The sequence below is a fragment of the Sapajus apella genome, unplaced genomic scaffold (assembly GCF_009761245.1).
Source record: "Sapajus apella isolate SASKATOON/1434 unplaced genomic scaffold, GSC_monkey_1.0 scaffold332, whole genome shotgun sequence".
In the NCBI taxonomy this organism is placed as follows: Eukaryota; Metazoa; Chordata; class Mammalia; order Primates; family Cebidae; genus Sapajus; species Sapajus apella.
This window is the reverse complement of record NW_022437272.1, coordinates 1-24,774: the sequence shown is the minus strand read 5'-3', so window position 1 is coordinate 24,774 and position 24,774 is coordinate 1. Positions and strand designations below refer to the sequence as shown.

The 24,774-nt window shown below is 41.3% G+C and overlaps 1 protein-coding gene and 1 pseudogene across 1 annotated transcript in view; one reads left to right on the top strand and one right to left on the bottom strand.

Annotated features, from left to right (window-relative positions):
- The window catches only part of LOC116545680 (ankyrin repeat domain-containing protein 18B-like), a 44,806-nt gene extending 36,986 nt beyond the window's left edge, over positions 1-7,820 (bottom strand). Inside the window, exons 1-3 of the mRNA XM_032272213.1 lie at positions 7,412-7,820; positions 3,167-3,281; positions 2,831-3,004 (exon numbers count right to left, since the gene is read on the bottom strand). Coding sequence (XP_032128104.1) covers positions 2,831-3,004; positions 3,167-3,281; positions 7,412-7,617 — 495 coding nt within the window. The 5' untranslated portion in view covers positions 7,618-7,820. The remainder of the gene's footprint in view (positions 1-2,830; positions 3,005-3,166; positions 3,282-7,411) is intronic.
- LOC116545681 lies at positions 7,616-10,134 on the top strand (annotated as a pseudogene).
- The last annotated feature ends 14,640 nt before the right edge of the window (positions 10,135-24,774 follow it).

Here is a 24,774-nt window from a genome sequence, read left to right as displayed (position 1 = left end):
TATGTCTGTATATATCTAAATAATAAAAATTGCTGTTAAGACTCATAATACGCACCTCAAGGATTTTCCCAACATTTATTTATTCACATTCTGTTCGTATATCATATTCCCAGATTGTTAACCAAATAGATAATTTGTTCATGGGACTGCTGAAACTAACTTATTAAAAGAATTCCTGTTGTTATTCTCAGTGACTTCATGAATTTCAGTGTTTAAAACTGACATTCTGATTATGCCAAAGCTCTGTACACTTAACAGATTATACTGAGATAGTCCATATTAAAACTTCAACTGAAAAAAAGGGTTAGGATTTGCTACAAATCTAATTGAGAAAACCTCACTTGTAATGAAGATTTTTTGACACATAACCACCTGAATGGTGACAAAGAAACATGAAATTGTGAAAGGATCAGCCTCTACTTATTGAAAGATCACCCGCAAGCAAATTCCTAAAGATTCTCTGAATGGTAGTAAATGATTCATGGTGGGAACAAAACGGTGATATTCTGTAAGCTGAGAGAGACATTACCAATAATATTTTCTTTCAATTCCCAGTCACAGATGTAGAGAAAGATAGGTAAGTCAGGCTGATATTATTGGAAAAATGCCAACTTTTAGAGATTTCTTATGGTTTTAAGATATGAAGAATTTATACACGGCACTCATCTATTCTGTGATACTTAATTAGGAGTGTATTCAAATCTAGACATTTTTTTTGCTGTTGTTGTTTTAGACAAGAGTCTCACAATGTTGCTCAGGCTGGACCCAAAGTCCTAGCGTCAACCAATCCTCTCAGCTCAGACTCCGGAGTAGCTGGGACTGGAAACATGCAACTGTGAATGACTTCAAAAAATATTTTTAACTATATATGTTCAGGCCTTATTAGATCTATTACATCAAAATCTTCAAGAGAAAGCTTATACTTGTAGAGTTTTTACAAAATTTCCCCAGGTCCCTGTAATGCACAATTCTAGCTGAGAATTAGTGTAGCTGACAATCACTTCGGTTTCATCGCTCACCCAAACAGCCAAAACCCTTTATCAATTTGGGATGTGGCCAAAAAGAGAAAAGAGTAAGACTCTTTTATTAAAATTCCAGTTAATTTTCCTGGGTATGGGTAGAACAGGGACACGTAAACTCAAAATCCCACTTGATTTTGCTATTTATAAGCTCCTTATCTCCCACCTTCACACCAAGACATTCCAAATTTGAAAGGAGACTTCAATTCTTTTCCAAGTGGCTGTTTCTGCCAGCTTGGGTAATAAGTCAATTACTAATTTGTTCCACCCTTTGCTGAAGTTTTTCTCACTTTGTCACCACCTATTCACTGTCATTCTGGTTTCCTCAGAGTCCTCTAAAAATTGATCTTTAGGCAAGTTTCAGTCACAGTCTTTACCAAACCAAAACTGATTACGCAAAAGCTGAGGAGAGCTTGGTCTCAATACATAAACTGGAAAAACAACAAACTAAAAAACAAAACCTCTGCTTTATATTTTCCCCTCCTTACCTAATTTCCAAGTGACCTGTATGTTTCTGATTGCTCTCCTTTCCCTTCCCATTTTTTCCTCTTAAGCCTTGCCACTAAAAGATACATCAGTTTTTTTTTTTGTTTGTTTGTTTTTTAAGAAAATTGTCAGCAGCAGCAACATTTCCGTTTATTGTAAGTTGCTTTAGTTTTGTTTTGGGTTTTAAAATAAAGCCAATTTCCAGGGTAAATTTTTTTTCCTGTGTTTTCTTACACTAATTAGAAAAATAAAACAATCCTGGGGCAGGAAACAAATATTTGAAAAGGAAAAGTTTTATCTTCATCAAATTCACAAATATTTCCCATAAGTGCACTAAAAAAGCTTCTTTAGAAGTATCAATATTTAAAGTAAAATCTTAGACAGTTATTTCAAAATATTTTCTTTTTTAATTGTACTTTAGGTTCTGGGGTACATGTACAGATCATGCAGGATTGTTGCATAGGTACACACTTGGCAATGGGTTTGCTGCCTCCATCCCCCTGTCACCTGCATCTGGCATTTCTCCCCATGTTATTCCTCCCTGACCTCCCCACCCCCTCACTGTCCCTCCCTTGACTCCCTCAACAGACCCCAGTGTGTGATGCCCCTCTCCCTGTGTCCATGTGTTCTCATTGTTCATCAACCGCCTGTGAGTGAACATGTGTTTCATTTTCTGTTATTGTGTCAGTTTGCTGAAGATTATGGTTTCCAGGTTCATCCATGTCCCTACAAAGGACACAAACTCATCATTTTTTATGGATGCATAGTATTCCATGGTGTATATGTGCCACATTTTCCTTATCCAGTCTATCATTGATGGGCATTTGGGTTGGTTCCAGGTCTTTGCTATTGTAAACAGTGCCGCAATGAACATACGTGTGCATGTGTCTTTATAATAGAATGATATGTAATCCTTTGGGTATATACTCAATAATGGGATTACCAGGTCAAATGGAATTTCTATTTCTAGGTCCTTGAGGAAGCACCACACCATCTTCCACAATGGTTGAACTAGTTTACACTCCCACCAACAGTGTAAAACTGTTCCTATTTCTCCACATCCTCTCCAGCATCTGTTGTCTCCAGATTTTTTAATGATTCTAACTGGCGTGAGGTGGTATCTCAATGTGGTTTTGATTTGCCTTTCTCTAATAATCAGTGATGATGAGCATTATTTCATATGTTTCTTGGCCTCATATATGTCTTCTTTTATTTCAAAATATTTTCATTCAGGGAGTGCTTCAGCTTCTAAACGTGAAAAATTAATCCTTACCTATATCAATGTTAAAAGAAATATTTTAAAAAGAAAGTTGATTGATCTATACCTTGTTTATTGCTTCAATATTTGCACGGTGGGAAAGAAGTTTTTCTGCCAGTGAAGTCCCCTTATTATATATAGCATAATGAAGGGCGGTGTTTCCATAGACATCTTGAATGTTTGGATTCGCGCCATGTTTCAGCAGATAAATGGAACAATTCTCCTCCTGGCCATGTACAGCCTATCAGTGTTAAATAAAAAACTAGACTGTAAATTCTAAGAATTCAAAATACATATTCCACAGGTTTTACCAGGTAGTTATATTTAAATGCGATAAATTCATTTTATTTCTATGTATTTAAATCAAATCCATTTTATACTGAAAGAGTTGTCTACTACATACCTTCATTAAAGGTGTCCTGTTTAGTCTGTCACCGATGTCAATCTGGCATTGTCTGCTCACTAACAGACTGACAACTTCCACATGGCCATAAACACAGGCCAAATGTAGAGCAGTCCTGTGAGAGTAAGGGGAGTTTTCAGGAAATTGCAATGCCATATCCCAAGACCTACAATGGTTCATGTCATTGTAAACATTGAATAGCATGTTATTTCTCTGCCTTCAAAACAATTTTTTTTTGGAAGAAAGTACAATATTTATTAGCTCTTACTGCTCACTACCTTAATGAAGACAGCAGCCTACAGGTATTGATCAACTTACGACCGATGCGACTTACGACCTATGCAACTTACGACCATTCGACTTTACGACCACAATCACTAGCCACAACTGCTCCGCTGTAGATTTTTGGAAACACTACAACATTTTGATGTGTATCAAGAATATCGCCACCGCCTGGGAGGCTGTGACGACAAAGTGCATGAATGGCATCTGGAAAAATTGTGTTAAGCGCTATGTTAATAATTTTGACGGATTTGACAGTGAACATGAACTTGAAACGATTCGGGAAAAAATAGTAAAACTCGCTAAAGACCTTTCTTTGGAGTGTGAAATGGAAGATGTCGAAGAGTTGCTAGACAAAGAATCCGGAGAACTTACAAATGAAGAGCTAATCGAACTGGAAGAAGAAAGAGTGGCGGAAGAAGAAAGAAGCAGAGAAAGAAGAGGAGGAGCCAGAAAGAAAGTTCACCACTAAGGGATTATCAGACTGTTTATCTTTACTGAATAAACTTCTTATACATTTCGAAGCAATGGACCCAAATATCGAACGATTTGCAAGGATTGAACAGATGGCACACGATGTGTTTTGTCCGTATCGTGAAATTTATGAAGGAAAAAAGAAACATACAATTCAGACAAAGCTCACCATGTTTATGAAAAAACCAACTCCGGTAACCCCAACTGCTGCCTCAGATGACGACATCAGCGATCCGCAGCCAAGCACCAGCGGCCAATAAAATGTTTCGTACATGTTTATATATTTTGAAATGTTTTGCAATTGGGAAAATGTTTCCTATGGTATTTTTTACACCTGTATTTTGTATTTTTGTATGCACCTGTATTTTGTAATTTTGTATGTTTTGCAAATATTAAACCAATTGTACTGGTAATGCAGTGTTTTACTTAAACCTGACAAATGTAAAAATAAGAAACAAAATGGTGTAGAGATGATACAAATGGCATAAAATGAACAAAGAAAATTATGATATATAACAATAATGAAAGAAAATTATGATAAAATATGACAAAGATTTTTATAACATCATTTCACAGTACTGTACATATAGCCTACTCAACTTACGACCAAATCGTGTTACGACCGGTCTGTCGGAACCTGTCGTGGTTGTAAGTCGAGCACTAGCTGTATTTGGATAGAATGAGCTTGGTCTTTGGATTCCGTTCAACTAGGGCTTGAGTTCTACTTTGAGCTCTGTCACTTACCAGCTATTACTTAGGCTTTCTGTGCCTCAGTTTCCTCATTAATAAAGATGACAATAGCAGCTAGCTCACAGGACACCATTGTGATGCTTAAATGTGAATCTATGTAAACTATTTAGAACTGTTTTTAGAACAAGCAACAACTCAGTAATTGTTAGATTTGAGTTTTTTGAGAAAGGGTCTCACACTGTTGCCCAGGCTGCAGTGCAATGTTGTATTTATACCTCACTGCAGCCTGGAACTCTCAGGCTCAAGCAATCATCCTGCCCTAGCATCCTGGGTAGCTGGGACCACAGAAGTGCACCAGCATGCTCCACTAATCTTTAAATGTTTTTTGGTAGAGTAGGAATCTCACTTCGTTTCCCAGGGTGGTCTCAAACTCCTGGCATCAAGGGAAACTCCCACCTCAGCCTTCCAAAGTTCTGGAATGACAGGTGTGAGCCACTGCACCCAGCCAGATGTTATAATTATTACTATTACTAGTACTTAAAAATTTTTTTTCATTAAGTAAAATGATACAATTATTCCTATTTTGCAAAATGATTTAAAGATTAGGTCACATCTTAACATACCTGATATTGGAATGGCATTTATAATTCATAACTTTTTATACCTGTAATTGGTAGCATTTTAAAAGTATCTTATTAATATACTTTAAATTATATTTAAATATAATATAAAATAATAGGGTATCACAATATCTGTGAGGCCTTACATTAAGTAAAATACAGTATACACAGCAGGTCTAGAGCTATTTTAGGCATCTAACTCACACTTAAATTTTAGTTCTTAAAGGAACCATGGGAAAAGAGCACTGAAATAACATGTTTTTTAAACAAATTATTTCTTACTTTGATTTTTGAAAAATGTGAAGCCAAAAGAAACTCATGATTGACATAAACAGGTATGGATCATTTTAGTCAACACTTAGATTTACAGAATACATGCAAGTCAGACTTTCTAATGACTGATATTAGTATTTAAGACTGATAGATTTTCAAAAGGGCAGTTAAAGGTTATCTTTTACTATTTTTTACCTTCAAAATGCTTTTGTTTGAAAGCTGGAAGGAAAAGCTTCAATGAGATTAAGCCCTAATATTTCCATTTAACCTCTCTCATCTTGCTCTGGCAGAGCAGGTAAACATAAAGTTTTTAAGAATGGAAGGGTCCTGAGAGATAGTACAATCTGTCTGCTACAAAACAGATATTCAGGTTATTCTGATGAATAAATGGACTGAAAGAATTGATACAGTTGGGGAGTTCAATATTTTAAAATATAACTTCTATAATCCAATATTTTCGTGATAGTAATTTTATTTGTGATTTGTTATTTTTATAAGACTACAACTAAAACAAAATGATTAATCTATCATTGTTTGCATATATGTAATGAATCTATACATAAGAAAAACATATGTACATAACAAAATGTATATGTAATAACATCTGCAAGCACAGATAAAGAGTCCCTTTTTACTTCTGAAGAAGCTAAAACTTCAAAGATAACAACCCACACAGTAATGATGAAAAATAGACAATTAGAAATTATTTTTATCTCCACAAGATTTATATTTTTCTCATCCCCAAAATTATTTCATTAATAATAAATTTTTACTAGAATTGTTATACTCACTGAAGAAATTACAGGTTAAAAAAGGAACAAAAATTTAAAACATAAGTGCTCAGAAGTCACAAATTTTATCCTACTTTGTACAAAGTTTTGGCTAACAACACCATGGTATGTTTGTGTGTATGTGCAAGCAAACATTGTTTTTCCTCACTGGCTATAACAAAATATATCTTCACACAGCAACATATCTCTATACTTACTGCCATCTTCAGTTGTCACCTATTCATTCTATGGGTTCTTGTTAACATAAATGCTAAGAAAAACAAAGTGCATGTATCTCTATTTTCTAAAGGCATTTTAATATAATGGAATTGATGCGTAAAGGGCATATACATTTTTCAATTTGGTGTAATTATCACCAAATTGTCTACTTGAAAAGTTATCAGCAACTTAAACGTTAAGCAGCAGTATAAGTACCACTGCTCTTTATTCTCACAAACACTGTGGATAGAAAACAGTCTCATTCCTCTTTTAACTTAAATTCTCTTACAAGAAACACTAAGGATTTTTTCCTATGTAAGTAACTTGTGGATCTGCAAAAAAGTACTTTGCTCACTTTTAGAGTTCTTTTCTTGTGGATTTGATTTGAAAAAATGCCCTGTAAAATAAAGATGTGGTTTTTATTTATCATTTGGTTTATGGAAAACTGATAAACATAGAGTTCACATTTTGAGAAAACTGAGTCTTCCCATTCAAGGAACTCACCTCCCACTTCCTAGTTTCCCTCTAAGAAGTCCCAGGAAAGAACCTATCTACATCGATTCGGATGTAAAACGGACACCGGGTTTTTAATCTGAGAACGTTTCGCCTACTGAAAATGACTCATGCTATTTTTGACAAGGGAATGAGTTCTCATTAGGCACTTTCCGATCATGTATATGACACCATGTTTTAAACGTGCACATGCTCAGGTTTGTGAGTTAAATCATTCAAATTTTGCACCAAGTTCTCCAGGCGGGGAATTCCCAGCGATGGAAAGCAGCTGAGGCTCGCTTTCGCTCCGCGGCTTTGAGGCTGCCCGGCGCCCTCCAAGACCCGGTCCCAGGGGCTGCAGGGAAGCCGGGCCTGGGGATCCCCCTCTGACCCCGGGCTGAGTCCCAGCTACAAGCCCGCGCTACCTGTCCTTCCTGTCGCGGGCGTCCACATCCCGGCTCCTGCGCCTCAGGCAGCGCTCCACCCCCGCAGCATCGCCCTGGAGGGCCGCCCTGTGGATCTTCCGCAGTTCCCAGTCCCGGACGTGGTACCCGGGACCGGAGTACTCGTCGTCGGCGGAGCCCCGGAACGCCTGGCCCAGGCGTCCCCCGAAGCTAAAGAGCTTCCTCATGGTGGCGACTTCTCCTCAGACGCCCACCACCGACTCCTGAGCCGCCGGGCTCCTCGTGGCCTTTCCACCCTCACCCAGCCCCAAGTCTGCGATCCACCCCGAACCAGGGATCCACCCCAAACCGCAATCCACCCCCAAACCCGGATCAGAATCCGCGATCCAGCCCGGTCCACCACAGCCTGCAGCAGCGAGACTCGCAGCCTCCGACCTCAGACCGAGTGAGCCGAGTGAAGCCGTTGGGCGCGCGCCCGCAGCTCAGCGCGCGCCCGGACTCCGGAAGCCGCTCCCAAGCCCGCGCGCGGCCGGCAGGCGGCGGTTGCAGCTCCCGCGCAGGCGCCGCTGGCTGGCGGGCACTCCTGGGCTCGTCTGGAACGTGCAGGAATCACCCGCGCGCAGCCCGCCTGGCCTGAGGTACCGCCTGGCGCTTGGGGCGCCGGAGCCCCCGCAGGAGCAGCCCTGGCCCTGCCGTGCAGGTGGAGCTGGGTAAGCGGCTGGCGGAGACACTGGTGCAGGCCGCGCAGATGCCGTCCCACCAGGCCGAGCCGCGCGACTCTTCTCGGCTCGTCCCCCTGCTCTACCGCGCGTACTCCTTCCGCAACGTCTACCAGATCGGCTTCCTGAAGCCGCACCCGGCCCACGTGCAGCTGCTGGCGACGGCCGCGGAGCCCACGCTGACCTTCGAGGCGGTGGATGTGCCCATGCTGTGCCCGCCGCTGCCCTGGACCTCGCCGCACACCGGTGCCTTCTTGCTCAGCCCCACCAAGCTGATGCGTGGGTGGACCGCACCACGCACCACCAGCGGCTGCTGGAAAACTGCGCGCCCACCGCACTGCACGGCGCCCTGGACACGCTCACCTAGCTGGGCAGCTGTGCCCGGCGTGTCAACGGGCGCGTGCTGGACCTGGTGCTGGAGCTCTTCCAGGACAAGGGCTGCCCCAAGCTCCGCGTGTCGGCCCCGCGGTCCGAGGTGGCCCCCACCGCACGAGGCCCCCCTGCCGCCCAGCACGGCGCTGGTGCGCAAGGCCGAGCTGCGCCGAGAGCTGGCGCGCTGCCTGAAGGAGGCCGGCGAGGTGCACAGCCTGCTGGCGGAGGCGCTGTACGGCCTCTCGCTGGCGCAGAGCCTGCGGAACTGCGTCTTCTGACTGCCGCACAACAGGGACTTCCGCGGCCGCACCTACCCCTGCCCGCTGCACTTCAACCACCTGGGCAACGACCTGGCGCGGGCCCTGCGGGAGTTCGCCCAGGGCCGCCCGCTCGGCCTGCGTGGCCCAGACTGGCTCAAGAGCCACGTGGTCAACCTCACGGGGTTCAAGAAGCGCGAGCCGCTGCAGGTGCGCCAGGCCTTTGCAGAGGACGTGACGAGCGATATCCTGGACTCGGTGGACAGGCCCGTGACGGGCCGGAAGTGGTGGATGGGCTCAGAGGAACCCTGGCAGACGCTGGCCTGCTGCATGGAGATTACAAAGGCTGTGCGCACCTCCGACCCTGCCGCCTACGTCTCCCACCTCCCAGTCCATCAGGACGGCTCTTGCAATGGCCTGCAGCATTACACCACCCTGGGCCGGGACAGTATGGGCGCCGCCTCTGTCAACCTGGAGCCCTCAGACGTGCCGCAGGACGTGCACAGTGACGTGGCCGCGCAGGTGGAGGTGTTCCGCAGGCAGGACGGCAGGCGCGACTCGTGGGTGGCGCAGGTGTTGGAGGGCTTTGTCACCCGCAAGGTGGTGAAGCAGACGGTGATGACTGTGGCATATGGGGTCACCGGCTTTGGCGGGCGCCTGCAGATTGAGAAGCGCCTTCGGGAGCTGAGTGGCTTTCCCCAGGAGTTCCTGTGGGTGGCCTCCCACTACCTGGTCTGCCACGTTCTTCAGGAGCCTGCAGGAGATGTTCTCGGGCTCTCGGGCCATCCAGCGCTGGCTGACCGAGAGCGCCCGCCTCATCTCCCACATGGGCTTGGCGGTGGAGTGGGTCACACCCCTGGGCATCCCCATCATCCAGCCTTACCACCAGGAAATAAAGGTCAAGCAGGGCGGAGGTGGGATTCAGAGCGTCTCCTACTCTGTCAACGCAGACAGCAGCCTGAAGCCCAACAAGCTGAAGCAGAGGAACTGGTTCCCCCCCAACTTTATCCACTCGCTGGACTCCAAGCACATGGTGCTGACCACCCTGCACTGCTACAGGGAGGGCCTGACGTTCGTCTCTGTACACGACGGCTTCTGGACCCATGCGGCTGACGTCCCCGTCGTGAACCAGGTATGCCAGGAGCAGTTCGTCCGCCTGCACAGCCAGCCCATCCTGCAGGACCTGTCCAGGTTCCTGGTCAACCGGTTCTGCTGCAGCTCCAGGCCCCAGAAGCTCTCCCAGCATCTGGAGGACAGCAAGCTGAGGGAGACGCTGCTGGTGGTGCCCAAGTCAGGGGCCTTCGATCTGGAGCGGGTGAAGCGTTCCGCCTTTTTCTTCAGCTGACGTCTCGTCGTGCCATTGTGTAAATAAAATAAAGCTGTTTAGCCACCACCCCCCAAAATAAATCTCCTCCTTCGAAGAGAGATGGGGTGCTGGCAGGGATCTTCCGCAGCGCCGGCAGATCGTCCGGCTTGGCTGCAGCCGCCGGGACACCTGGCAGTGGTTCGGGGATGCTGGGAGTGCCAGCGGTCGGGAGTAGTTGCCAGGCGGCTGTTGCCAGCACACAGAGGGCAACTGCAGCTTGGACGCCCAAGCAGTGGAGCATGGTCTGGGTGGCCTCCGGAATGCGTGCGCGCCAGGCCTGAGGGCCCCCTTGGTGGTGCCAGGCGCCCCGCTCCTCCTCTGCAGGACCCTGGAGCAGCTGCAATGGCTACTCTGCAGTCACGGGGGATGGAGTTCAGTTTTCTTATACCACCCATGCACACAAAATGGTAACTATTACGTAAGGTAATTATTCAAATTGACTTCATTCTGGTAATCATTTCAGAATGTGCATGCAGATATAAACACATCACGCTGTACTCCTTGACTATGTACAATTTTTATTTCTTTATTATACCTCAGTAAAGCTGAAAAAATTAACAGGATTGAAAGGCTAAACCCACAGTATTATAGTAATAATTGAACACTTGAATACCTCATTTTAATTAATGCATAGAAAACCAGACCGAAGTTTCATGAGTAAAGAAGACTTGAACAACAGTATAAATCATTTAGAGCTAATACAAATATACAGAACAGTTCATCCAACAGCAGCAGAATAGACATTTTTTTCAAGTGGATATGGAACTTTCTCTAGGATAGGCCTCATATTCAGCCACAAAATATGTCCTAATTATTTTTGAAAGTTTGAAATCATACAAAATACAATTTACAACCACAGTGAAAGAAACAACAGATAAATTAAAAATGAAAACTGGAAAATTCACAAATATGTGGAAATTAATACACTCTTAAACTACCAGTGAGTGAAAAAATAAATCACAAGCAAAATTATAAAATGTCGTGAGACAAACTAAAATAAAAACACACCGAAACTTATTGAATGCAGTGAAAATAGAGTTCAAAGGAAAATGTATGAATATAAACAACTACACTTATGAAAACAATCTCAAATCAGTAACCTCACTGTGTACATGAAGGCAGTAGAAAAAAACAAAAAAAGACTAAATCCAGAGCTAGCAGAAGGAAATAAATAATAAAGATTAGAGCATAAATCAATAAAATAGAAGGCTGAAAAGCAGTAGAAGAAATAAACATAGCTAAAAGTTGATTCTTTGAATGATCAAACCTGTAACTATATTGACTGAGCAAAAGATGGAGGACTCATCAAAATCATAAGTGAAAGTGGAGCTGTTACAACAAACTTTATACAAATAAAAAAAGATTATAGGACTATACTGTGAACAATTGTATAACAACAAATTAGGTGCTCTGGATGAAATGGATGAGCTGCTAGAAAGACACAAACTACCAAAATGGCTCAAGAAGAAAGAGAAAATCTGAATAGACCCATAACAGACAAGGAGATTGAATTTGTAATTGAAAGTGATTTAACAAAGAAAAATTTATGACCAAATAGCTGCATTACTGGTGAGTCTACCTAATGTTTAAAGAAGAATGAATACCATTTCATCTGAAACTCTTTCGACAAAATGTATGAAGAAGGAATACCTTCTAATTCATTTTTTGGCAACAGCATTATCCTGATACCAAAGAGAGAGACAGCACAAAAAAGAGAACTACAGCATAATATTCCTTATGAATATATAAGCAAAAATCTCAGCAAAATACTAGCAATATTAGCAAAATATCAGCAGCAATACTGTATAATCAAAAGACTGTAAACTACCACCAAGTGAGATTTATCCCAAAAATAAAGGGTGGGGCAACAGATTAAAAGTCAGTGTTGCCAGGCGCGATGGCTCACGCCTGTAATCCCAGCACTTTGGGAGGCCGAGGCAGGTGGATCGCGAGGTCAAGAGATCGAGACCATCCTGGTCAACATGGTGCAACCCCGTCTCTACTAAAAATACAAAAAATTAGCTGGGCATGGTGGCGTGTGCCTGTAATCCCAGCTACTCAGGAGGTTGAGGCAGGAGAATTGCCTGAACCCAGGAGGCGGAGGTTGTGGTGAGCCAAGATCGCGCCATTGCACTCCAGCCTGGGTAACAAGAGCGAAACTCCGTCTCAAAAAAAAAAAAAAAGTCAGTGTTATATACTATAACAGTAAAATGAATAAGCAAATGATTATTTCAATTGATGCAGAAAAAGCGCTGATGAAATAAAACACCCTTTGATGATAAAAATACTCAATAAACGAGGCATAGAAGGGAAGTTCTGCAGCATGACAATGGGATATAGAAAAAACTGACACTTAATATTGTGCTCAATGATGAACCACTGAAAGCTGTTTTCTTAACATCTACAAGACAAGGATGATGATTTGCCACTTCTATTCAACATAGCACTGGCAGCTCTGGCCACAGCAATTAGGCAAGATGAAGAAATAAAAAGCATCTAAATTAGAAATGAAAAGTAGAAGTAAAATTATATCTACACATGATCTTATGTGTATAAAGCTCTAGAGAAAACACAAAATCTATTAGAACTAATAAAAGAGGCAGGATGCAAGACAAACATATGCAAATTAATTATATTCCTATATAGTTGTATAAACTATCAAAACATTATTAAAATTCCATTTATAAAAGCATCAAATAATAGGATATTCAGGCATAAATCTAACCATAGTGGTATACACAAAAGTTTGCTGAAAGAAACTAAAGAGAGTTTAAATAACTAGAAAGACATTCTGTGTTTATGGGTTGATGATATTGTTAAGATGACGATACCATCTAAATAATCTACAGATTCAATGAAATACCATCAAAATCCCAAAGGTATTTTTTTTGCAGAAGCAGAGAAACTCATTCTAAAACGCATACAGAAATTCAAAGGATCTGACACAGATAAAACAATCTTGGAAAATAACATTGGAAAACTCACATTTGCCAGTTTCATCTATAGTAATCAAGAGAGTGTGGTACTAGTATAAGACCAGTAGATATTTAGACCAATAGAATAGAATTGAGAGCTAAGAAATTAGTTCTCACATACAGTATATGGTCAATGACTTTTCAACAGGGGGGCCAAGACCAGACAGTGCAGGAAAGAACAATCTCTTTAACAGCTGGATATCAGTGCAGAGGTGAGAAGTTAGACCCCTACCTTGCACTATATACAAAAATTAACTCTAAATTAATAAAAGACTTAAATGTAAGGCCTAAAAATATGTAACTCTTAGAAGAAAACACATAGGTAAACATTTATGACCTTTGAGTTTTAAGTGTTTTTTGAAATATGACAGAAAAGCATAGATAACAAAAGAAAAAAACATATAAATTAGATTCAATCAAAATAAAAAACTTTTATGCATCAAAGGAAACTATTAAGGGAGTGAAAAGACAACCCATAGTATGTGATAAAGTACGTATCTGATAAAACCAAAATGTATATCTGATAAAAGCTTAATATCTCACAATTCAACAACAGAATTTCTAACGCCCCAATTAAAAAATAGGCAAAGGACTTGAATAGGCGTTTCTCTAAAGAAGATATACAAATGTCTAATAAGAACAAGAAAAGATTAGCTAAACACCACTATGCATTAACAAAATGCAAAACAAAACCAAAATGAGGTGACACTTTGCATCCACTAACATGGCTTTCATAACAACAACACAGAAAATAAATGTTGCTAAGGATGTGGAGAAATTGGAGCCCTCATGAATTGACTACCAGGAATATAAAATGATGCAGTTGCGGTGGAAAACAGTTTGGTGGTTCATCACAGAATCACACAGAGACCCAGAAATTCCACTCCTAGGTATTACACACACACAGAAAAATTGACAGCAGGGCCTGGAACAGATATTTTTACACCAAAGTTAATTGCAGCATTATTTGCCATAGCCAAAGGACAGAGATAACCCATGTCCATCAGCAAATGAATGGATACACAAAATATACATAAATAATGGAATATTATTGAGCCCTTCAAGGGTATGAAGTTCTGATACATGCAACGTGGGTGAAACTTGGAAACATGATGCTAGAAGTAAGCCAGACAGGAAAGAACAAATGTTGTGTGATCCCACTGATATGAAATATCTAGAAGAGGCAAATTTGTGAAGACAGAATAAAGATCAGTGTTTACCAGAGACTGGAGAAAGGAAGTAACGGTGAGTTACCGTTTAATGGGTACTGTATTTCTGTTTGTGATAGAAATGGAGACGCTGGTTCTACAACACTCGGAATGTACTTAATGCTACTTAATTATATACTTAAAATTATTTTTTAAAAATTTACGCAATTAAAAAATTTAAATATATAGCTGAGAATTATTCCTATATTGTTATTTAAAAGTCATTTGCTCAGTTGCCAAATATTAAGATTTTTCTGAATATATTTTTGTTAATGATTTTTAATTTAATCCAGTTTTCTCAGAATACAACCTATGATTAAAATCCTTTTATATTTATTGAGAATTATTTTATGGTCCAGTATTTGATCTCTCTTGATTAATGTTCCACAAACACTTGAACAGTATATCTGATTATCATCAGACATCAGATATACTCAACTTTACTCTGTTGAGTTTCACTCATTTTGAAGTTTCATTAGGTTCACCCATTTAAGATTGTTAATTTCATGAACTGGCCTATTTTGATTATGCCTTGACACTTTTATCTTTGGAAGTACTCCTGTTTTGAAGACCACTTTATCTAATATTAATATGGGCACACCAACTCTTGTAGAATTAGTATTTGCATGGCACATTTACATCAATGCTTTTGCCTAACTGTTGTGCCTGAGCTAAAATGTGGTTCTTGTGAACAGCATAGCGTTGGGTCTTGTTTATTTGCTTATTGTTTGATCTCATCTGAAAACCTGAACTTTGAAATTGAAATATCCAGCCCTTCTATATTTATGTATGCAATAGAAACAGGGTCTGGCTATGTCACATAGGCTGGGCTGCAGTGGCATGATCATAGCTCATTATAGCCTTGAACTTCTAGGCTTAAAGGATCCTCTCACCTCAGTCTCTTAAGTAGCTAGGATTGCAGGGACATGGAACTGTGCCTGGCTAATTTTTTATTATTTAAAAGTTTTTTTGCAGAAACAGGATCTCACTTCATTGCCAGGGCCTGTCTCAAACTCCTGGTTACAAGTCATTCTCCCACCTCAGCTCCCAGAGTGCTGGGATTACAGGCATGGGCCATGAATGCTGGACCCTTTTATATTGAATGTAATTGCTGAAATGACTACGTTTAGGTGTACCTTGTTGTTATTTGTTTTCTGTCTGTTTCTGTTTCTTTTTTCTCTCTTCTTTCTTTAGTGTAGTTATGTTTTAGTCTTCTGTTTTCTCTCCTCTGCTGGCTTTTTAGCTATATCTGTTTGTTTTAATTTTTTTAATTGTTAGTTGAAAGATTGCAATGTGCAGGTCGGGCACAGTGGTTCATGCCTACACATTGTAGTGTAATCCCAGCACTTTGAGAGGCCGAGGCGGGCGGATCACGTGAGGCCAGGAGTTCGAGATCAGCCTGGCTAACACTGTGATTCAACTCTATGATGATATTACTGGGGGGACTCTAGCAGTGATTCAAGCTGAGATATGGAGCAATGGGCAGATGGGAGGGACCTATCTCTCCAGGTCTGCTGCAGAGGTCTTAGGTGGAGGCCCCACCCCATACACAGATAGGTCAGCCCAGATCAAGGGTGCTTAGCGGACATGGCCACGTCCTCCCATCAGACACCATCTACACTGCACCCCCAATTTTAATTGAAAATACTTCAAGTCAGTGAACTCTCTCTGTGTAAGAACAAAACAAAACAAAAGGATATTTTTGGCTGGTGATAACTCAGTGCCCCCTAGCCTGCAGTGAGAACCCAGTGCCACCCAGCCTGCCAGTAAGAACCCAGTGCCACCCAGCCTGCTGGTAAAACTTAGTGCCCCCGAGCCTGCCTGTGGGAGCCCAGTGCCCCCCTCCTGCCCATGGGAACCCAGTGCCCCTCAGCCTGTGGGTGCCCCTCAGCCTGTGGGTGCCCCTCAGCCTGCAGCAGGTCCCTGGACTCCTTTGGTCATGACAGTAGCCCCTGAGGTGTGGGTGCTGTGGGTCAGAAAGGATTGTTGGGCCTGCCATGCACAGGTGTTTTCAGGCATTTCTGTCACGGTCAGTACATTAAGTGTGAAGGGGATTTTTAAAGTTCATCTTCAGCTGCAAAGAACAGCTGGACTGCTGTCATCTTGGAAAATGACAAATGTATGCAATAGATTCGTGTGTTTTCCAAAATCAACTCTCAGATGTTATATCCCAGCCAGGCTTGGCGGGGTCATGTCTGTAATCCCAGCTTCTTAGGAGACTGAGGCACATGACTGTGTACCGGTTAATTCATCCTTAAGGGACTTTTTCTTCCAAAACATATCTCTCATAGAACATTGGTGACAGTCCTAATGGCTTTTTATTATAATTATTATTATTTTTTGAGACAGAATCTTGCTCTGTCACCCAGGCTGGAATGTAATGGCACGAACTCGTCTCACTGCAACCTCCACCTCCCAGATTCAAGCAATTCTCCTGCATCAGCCTCTCTAGGAGCTGGGACTACAGGCATTCCCATCATGCCCAGCTAATTTTTGAATTTTCTTTTTTTGAGATGGAGTCTTGCTCTGTCACCAGGTGGGAATGACGCGATCTCTTCTCACTGCAACTTCCACCTCCCAGGTTCAAGGGATTCTCCTGCCTCAGCCTCCCAAGTAGCTGGGATTACAGATGCACGCCAGCAGGCCCAGCTAATTTTTGGATTTTTTAATAGAGATGGGGTTTCACCGTGTTGGCCAAAATGGTCTCAATCATCTCTCGACCTTACAATCCACCCGCCTTGACCTCCCAAAGTGCTGGGATTACAGGCGTGAGCCACCACTCCCAGCCTAATTTTTGTATTTTTTTTTTTTAACCAGAGAATGAGTTTTGCCATGTTGGCCAAACTGGTCTGGAACTCCTGACCTCAGGTGATCTACCTGCCTTGGACTTCCATAGTGCAGTAGTTAGATATAAGCCACCACACCTGGCCCCTCCCTAATGGCTTTTAAAGGGTTGACTCATGACCACCTTTATAGAAAGTAGATTTTGCTCTCAAGAAACATTAAGGCAAAGCACAGTGGCTCATGCCTGTAATCCCCACAATTTGGGAGACTGAGGTAGGTGGATCAATTGAACCCGGGAGGCAGAGGTTCAGGACTGGCCTGGACAACATAGTAAGATCCTATTCTCTACAAAAAAAAAAAAAAAAAAATTAGCCGGGTGTGCTGGCATGTGCCTGTAGTCTCAGCTACTGGGGAGTTTATGGCAAGACAATCACTTGAGCCCAAGGCTACAGTAAACTATGATTGCACCACTGCACTCTAGCCTGGGTGACAGAGCAAGACCCTGCCTAAATATATACATGTATATAATTTACATGTATTTTTAAAGTTCCTTGTTAATATTTCAAATATAATTTTCTGCAGAATCCTAGCAATGCCTTTTTAAAAATCTATGAAAATGAACACATGACATTCTCATTGATTCTATTAACATAATTAATTGTATTAATAGATTTCCAAGTGTTGACTGTCACTTGCCTTTCTGGCACAAAGGGTACTAGATTGTGATGTAATGTTTAAATGTGCCGACACAATGACTTCTAGGTCCTGACACAATAGCTTCTAATATTTAAAGTTTTTACATTTATATTCATATGTCCTATGCTGGTGAAATACATGGCCAGGGTAAGTTTTCATATCAATTTTATGCACCCTTCCTAACAACTATTGAGAAGAATGAATAAGACTCACATAGTTTAGGTAGCATCAGTTATTCAGTTAGTTTATTGGTAGAATTTCTCTCTGGATCATATGAACTTGGTGCTTTTGTGTATATGAGGGACTCTCATAAATGTCTTTCTTTTATAAATATTGTACGATTTAGAATCTCTATCTCTCTAGGGGTAAATGTTGAAAAAAATGTATATTTATAGAATATATAACATCTACATTTGCGTGTAAATTTACATTGGAATGCCCAAATTTGTTCCCATTTATTTTTCATATCAGTATTTGACTTTAAGTTGCTGTTTGCACTGTAGCCTGTTGGCATATCCTTCTCAAGTTCCTTGCATGATCCCATTTCTCTATTCATAATGAAATAACAGTTTACCTCAGGAGTCTGAGGATTAACAGAAAATTGGGCTTTCTGTAGGGGACCATCTCAGGGAGGCACAGACTCCAGTAAGACATGCGTGCTCTACTGCCAGCCCTTCAGTCCAGACTCAGCCCTTCCTGCTCCCTCCCTAGAAGCCCCTTCCTGCTGCCTCCAGGGATCATGAAAAGCAAGAGCTTCTGCCAAACACGTTCATCTCTCTGGAGATGCCCGCTAGAAAATTGTACTTGTTTTTGGTAATTGGTAACTGAGATGAAGTTTCTTGAAGTATCTTTAGCTCCCCAAATGTGCACTGTCATTGTTGCCACAGGTGAAATGCTCATTGCAGTGCTGAGAAATGGTGAGGTCACAGGACACAAATCCGTATCTGAGACCCGGCTGCCACCCTCCACGCACTCCCCCACTGACTGTCCTGAGCATCACGCTGCACCTATTGTCCCAGCAATAAGGGAAAAATCAGGGGAGTGTTTTTCATTTCAGTCTAGAAGGCATAGCCTGCAAGGTAAGGAAGTGTACTTAGAGATGGAGTAGGCGCTTTTGTCTGGAAAATGGGATTCTTCCGGGCTAGAAACTAAGTCAGTGCCAATGCAAAGCAGGGAAGGGGAAATGGTCACTGGGTCATGGGCTGGACTCATGGAGAAGAAATGAAGGTGAAGACCATAAACCAGCCCCTAACTGCTTCTCATTTAATGAAATCCTCGCTGTTTATCATTAAAGTCATGAAATCTTTTTTTTTTTTTTTTGAGACAGGGCCTTATTCTGTTGCTGAGGCTGAAGTGAAGCGGTGCAATTGTGGCTTACTGTAGCCCCAAATACCTCAGCTCAAACAATCTTCCCACCTCAGCCTCCTGAGTAGCTGAGACCACAGTCATGCGCCACTGCACCCAGGAAATTTTTTAAAAAATTCGTAGAGACAGGCTCTCCCTGTGTTGCTCAGGCTGGTCTCCTGGCCTCAAGCAATCCTCCTGCCTCAGCCTCCCAAAGTGTTGGGATTACAGGCATGAGCCATCACACTCAATCTATTTTTAAGGTACCTAATATAATTTGGAAATTAATTTGCCAGCTGCTGTCTTATTTACATGAACATTTCCAAGATTTGTAGAGGTGTTTCTACAACACCTCCATGCCTGTAATCATGTATAAGATATAGCCGATTGAATTACCTTATTCTGTTCAGAAATAGTAAATATAGCGTTTTCACCAACTCTGTGCATAGAATATACCAAATGGAGACCATAACTGTGTCAGGACAGAAAAAAATCTGTTGTCTCTTCACTATGGTGAGACTGTTTTCCTTCATGAAATCAGCAAAGAAAAGTAACTGACCTTAGCTTTTTGTGTTAGAAACAAAATGTTATGCTCTTCAGCAGTTTTCATAATTGCATTATTTTGTGATCTTTTCCTCTGGTTTAAAAATGTTTTCACGCCATTCCCAGGCTCAGTGCTCGTCTTAGCACTACTATTTTGAGTCAATGTATAGTCTTTACCTCCAGTTTTTCTTTTGCATAATGGACTTGAGTTTTAAGACAGTTAACCATTTGGACATTGAATACTATATTTGATATTTTTGCATTCACAACTACTCATTTTCTTTATACACTCATGGTGATTTAATTTATCCTCTGCAATGTTTTACTCCTACGCGTTTTCCTGCTCTCTTACTTAGCACATGGTCATTCCATTGTATACTCCTTCTTCGTTAAGATGGAATAGAACATCCTCTTTTAATTCCATTTTTGCATTTAATAAATTCCATTTGCTTATATGTAATTACTCTTTTAAGATTATACTAAAATCAGCTCGTGTATATTTTACTTGGATCTCTGATTACTATAGATGATATTGAAAAACAAGTCTCACAACCATTCTTTTAAAAACCCAAAAGAAATACAAAAATATGGTTTAAATATGTGGATTGTCTTAAAAATTAACTGTTTCTGTTGCTCAGACAGCATGGTGGTCAAGTTCATTGTCAGCTTCTGACACTGTCTCTTACAAGGAGGTGACTTTGGAAGTATCATTCAGCCTTCCTGTTCCCAAGATTGCCTCACTTACCAAATGGAAACAATAGAATATCTCAGAGAATGGTTGTAACAGTTTATGTAAAACACTGGTATAGTACTCAGGCTGGGAATTTTTATCTATACACACATGTATATTTTTATAGCAGAACTCTCAGAAAAAGGAAAATGAAATGTAATAGGAAATTGATGGCTTGAAAACAATGGTACGTGGGAAAGAGTGAATTTCAGTTGCCATGGTGCAACAGGCCTCTTGTTTCCACGCTGGATCCTCTCACTCTGAATAAGGTGAGCAGTCACTGAAAAATGACAAATGGCCTCCAAGGATGTGGCAATAGGAATGATCTTCTTATCTCAAACCACAGTAGGATTCCTGGGCAATTGCTTTCCTCTTTACCATTATTGTTATTTATTTCACCAGATGCACATTAAGGTCCACAGATCTGACTCTCCAGCACCTGACTGTAGCTAACTCCTTGGTCATTCTCTCTAAAGGAGTCCCACAGACAGTGATCTCCTTGAGGCTGAAACATTTCCTCTGTGTAATTGGGTGCCAACTTGTTTTCTGTTTTCAGAGTGATCAGGGGTATGTGCATGGGCACCTCCTGCTTCCTAAGTATCTTCTAGGCCATTGTGATCAGCCCCACAAATTCCAGGTGGGCAGAGCTGAAACTACAAGTTCCCAGATACACTGGGGCCTTCAACCTCCTGTGCTGGATGAGGAACATGCTGGTAAATATCATTTTTCTTAGGAGTGTGACTGGCAAGTGGAGTTAACAGAAATAATACACAGAAAAGAGATTTGAGATATTGTTCTGCAGTAGGTAATAACAGAATTACAGGATTACTATATACAACGTTGCCATCATCTTCTGATGTTTTGTGTTTGGGCCTCACCACCTGGGCCAGCGGCTGCGTGGTTTTTATTCTGCACGGGCACAGGAAGTGGGTCCAACACCTTCACAGGACTAACCTCTTCCCCAGGTCCTCTGCGGAGTCCAGAGTCACCAAAAGCATCCTTGTTCTAGTGAGCACCTTTGCATCATTTTACATCCTCTCCTCCGTCTTCAAACTATTTTTGGCTAAGTACCCTAACCCCAGCTGATGGCTGGTGAACACATCTGCACCGATCACTGCCTGCTTTCCCACAGTCAGCCCCTTTGTCCTCAATGGGCCGTGATCCCAGGACATCCAGGCTCAGCTCTACCTGCTGTGGTGGGAATAGACAATCTCCTGAGCTAGTCAGATAGCTCCAGTTTATGTGAGCTGTCTCGAGTGCTTCTGCACTGTGCAGCCGTTTATTTTCCCCAAGGTTGAAGCACCACTGTGAGCAGTCACATGACAGAGCGTGTGATCCAGAGACCAAGCCTCTGCCCTCGTATGATGTGTCATGGGGTGAGAATGGCAGGTGCAGACTAAATGTTTTGAAAATGATTTTATAATTTTCATTTATTGAACATTTTGATGGAGACATTTCAAGGGTAAAAAACTCTTTTTAAAATGGGCCTCTAACAACTTGGAGACAAGGGAAAACCTGTATGAGTATGTAATGTAAAACTGACTAATTAAAAATATCCTGAAATTAACTGGACACAGAAATATAAGAAAGGCTTAATAAAATGAAAAACAAAAAAGGCTGAGTGTTTGCTTATCAAGAAAGTGAAAAGTAAAAGCAGGAATGTCACAGCAAGTGGCCTGGAATAAAGCATGATGGAAGATAAGGTATCAGACACGACAAGATATCAGAGACCAGGCTTTACCTTAAATCCTGAAGAAAAGGTTAGTCACTTGAAATATGTGATTTTTCTGTGAAAGGAGAGTAGCATGTTTTTCAAATATTTTCAGGTTAAAGTGGACAGAATGGCTTGGGTGGGGCAAAGTCAGCAGAAGAATCTTATCAAGAAGTTTTAATTAGAATTTGATTCAGTTAATAAATACTCACGCCTGTAATTCCAGCACTTTGGGAGGCTGAGGTGAGTGGATCACCTGAAGTCAGGAGTTCAAGACCAGCCTTGTCAACATGGTGAAACCTTGTCTCTACTAAAAATTACAATAATTAGCCAGGTGTGGTGGAGGATACCTGTAATCCCAGCTACTCGGAAGGCTGAGGTGGAAGGATTACTTGAACCTGGAAGGTGGGACATTCTCTCTAAAAGAGTCTCACAGTAGGTAATAGGAGGTTTCAGTGCGCCAAGATCATGCCACTGCACTCCAGCCTGGGTGACAAGTTGAGACTCTATTTAAAAAAAAAAAAAAAAAAGAACAAAAAAAAAACCAACCTGTTTTTTTGAACACTTTGAAGGTAGAATATTCTGTATCAAGCAATAATCTCAGTTAGTCTGCTCTGAAGAAAGAGACGAGATGAGCCACCCATTCTGAACTTTGGGAATGAATCTGTGGTGGAACCGTCTACTGTCCATGGAAGGGCTGAAGAAGATATCTGAGCATATAGGTCATTGTCTATTTTGTAGGGAAGATAATTGTTGCTTTGAAATATTCAAGGGTGAATTTTTAATGGTATCATAAAGTAAAATGTACAATTCTTTGACCACAGTGAAAAATTTTAAAAGACCTTTGTGATTATATTTGCGATAACATAGATAGCATTTATTGATCATTCAAAAATTTCAACAATACGACACACATGCTTGTAATTGACATATGTTGAAAGTGGGTTTTACATCACGTTTCTCAGCACAAGTAGGTCATTGAAATATTTTGATCTCCATGAAATTTTTAACAAATATAAAACATTTTAATCAAAGAGATTAGCTTTGTTATTCATGATGTAATAATATTTTTGAAATAGTATATTAAAGAATTTTAAAGATTATAACTGGGAAATATTCCTACTGAATATTATTTTTTTAGACTAAAAGACAGTTTAAATCCTTCACATCAAAGCTGCACACTCTAGGGTTTTAATTCAAGAGTTTTAGGCAAAATAAGATAACTGCAAATTTAGTTACTAGAATAGAAGATGCTGCCAATATGCATGCTAGATGTCAGTCTCTGGAATTTATAAAAAGAAGCACAGATGAAATACAGTAATGTGTAACAATAAAGCATAAGGTAGATAATAAAATACAGAACAATTATTACAGAGAATACAACAAAAATGAATAAAATTAACAGTAAAATACATAGACCTAGGGCAATGTTGAGAAAAAGGCTAACTTAAATATTAATAAATGTTATTAAAACAGTTGATATTTTTAAACCCCTGGAGACCAATTTAAAAAACCTTAGAGTAATAAATTAGACAACTGAGAGAAAAAAGAATTAGACAGTATAGTCTCCATTATACTTGCTTTGTATTTCAGAGGCTCAGGGGCAGAGAAGACTGCTGCCTTGTCTCTGATGAGACTTTCGGTTTTGAACATTTGAGTAAATGCTGGAATGAGTTAAGACATTGGGGGACTGTAGAGAAGATCTTATTTTATTTTGCAATGTGAGAAGAGCATGAGATTAGGTGGGCCAAGGGAAGAATAATATGATTTGGCCCTCTGTCCCTGCCAAAACTCATGTGAAATTGTAATATGGGGTATGTTAAAGGAGGCGCTTGCTGGAAGGTGATTTAATCACGGTGGACAGTGGTGTTTGGAAGTGAGGGTGTGGGGCACAAATGGTTAACACTATCTTCTTAACGCTGTCTGCGTGATAGTGCATTCCCATGACGAATGAATACTGACCTTCTGGCTTTTGAACTTACATTGGGCCTGTTTCCCCTTGTGTTACTTTAATGGAATTTCTTTTCCACTGGACGGCACATTTTGCCTTAACAAGCTTACTCATGCATGTACCGTCATTGTATCTTGAAAGACAAGAACTCCCTTTTAAATTCAGGGATTCACAGGCAGAAGGGTCTGTAGCCTTGTCTTGGATAAGGGTTTGAACTTTTTACATTTGAATTACTGCCGAAATTGTGATATTGTGCTGGCCTAGAGCCAGAACCGGAGCAAAACTATTTTATAAAATGCAAAACTGTTTTTAGGTAAGTTGAAATGGCTGCCCCATTCTCCTTACAATAACTACTGTCCTTGGCCTCTGTAAATAGAACTGCTAGTTTGTTCTTCAAAACTATGTAAAGCTGCTTACCTTTTCTTATCAGTAACTGCCAGAATTGCTAGCCTTTGCTTACCGGCAATTGCCAGACTAAGCAGCCCAAGCTAGTTCCATCCTGGTTCCTGTGACTTGTAATAAGTAACTAAGGTCTGTGATTTCCACCTTAACCAGATAATGTGTAAACAAATGTTTATCTTGACTTCTGTAAACCACTTAAGTAACAAACGGAATGACAAAAGTCCCCTGGCCCTTGGAATGTCCGGAGACCCCCACCCTCATCTCTGCCCAGGAGGTAATTTACAGAATCCACTAGCCCTCGGAATGTCTGAAGCCTTTTCATCCCC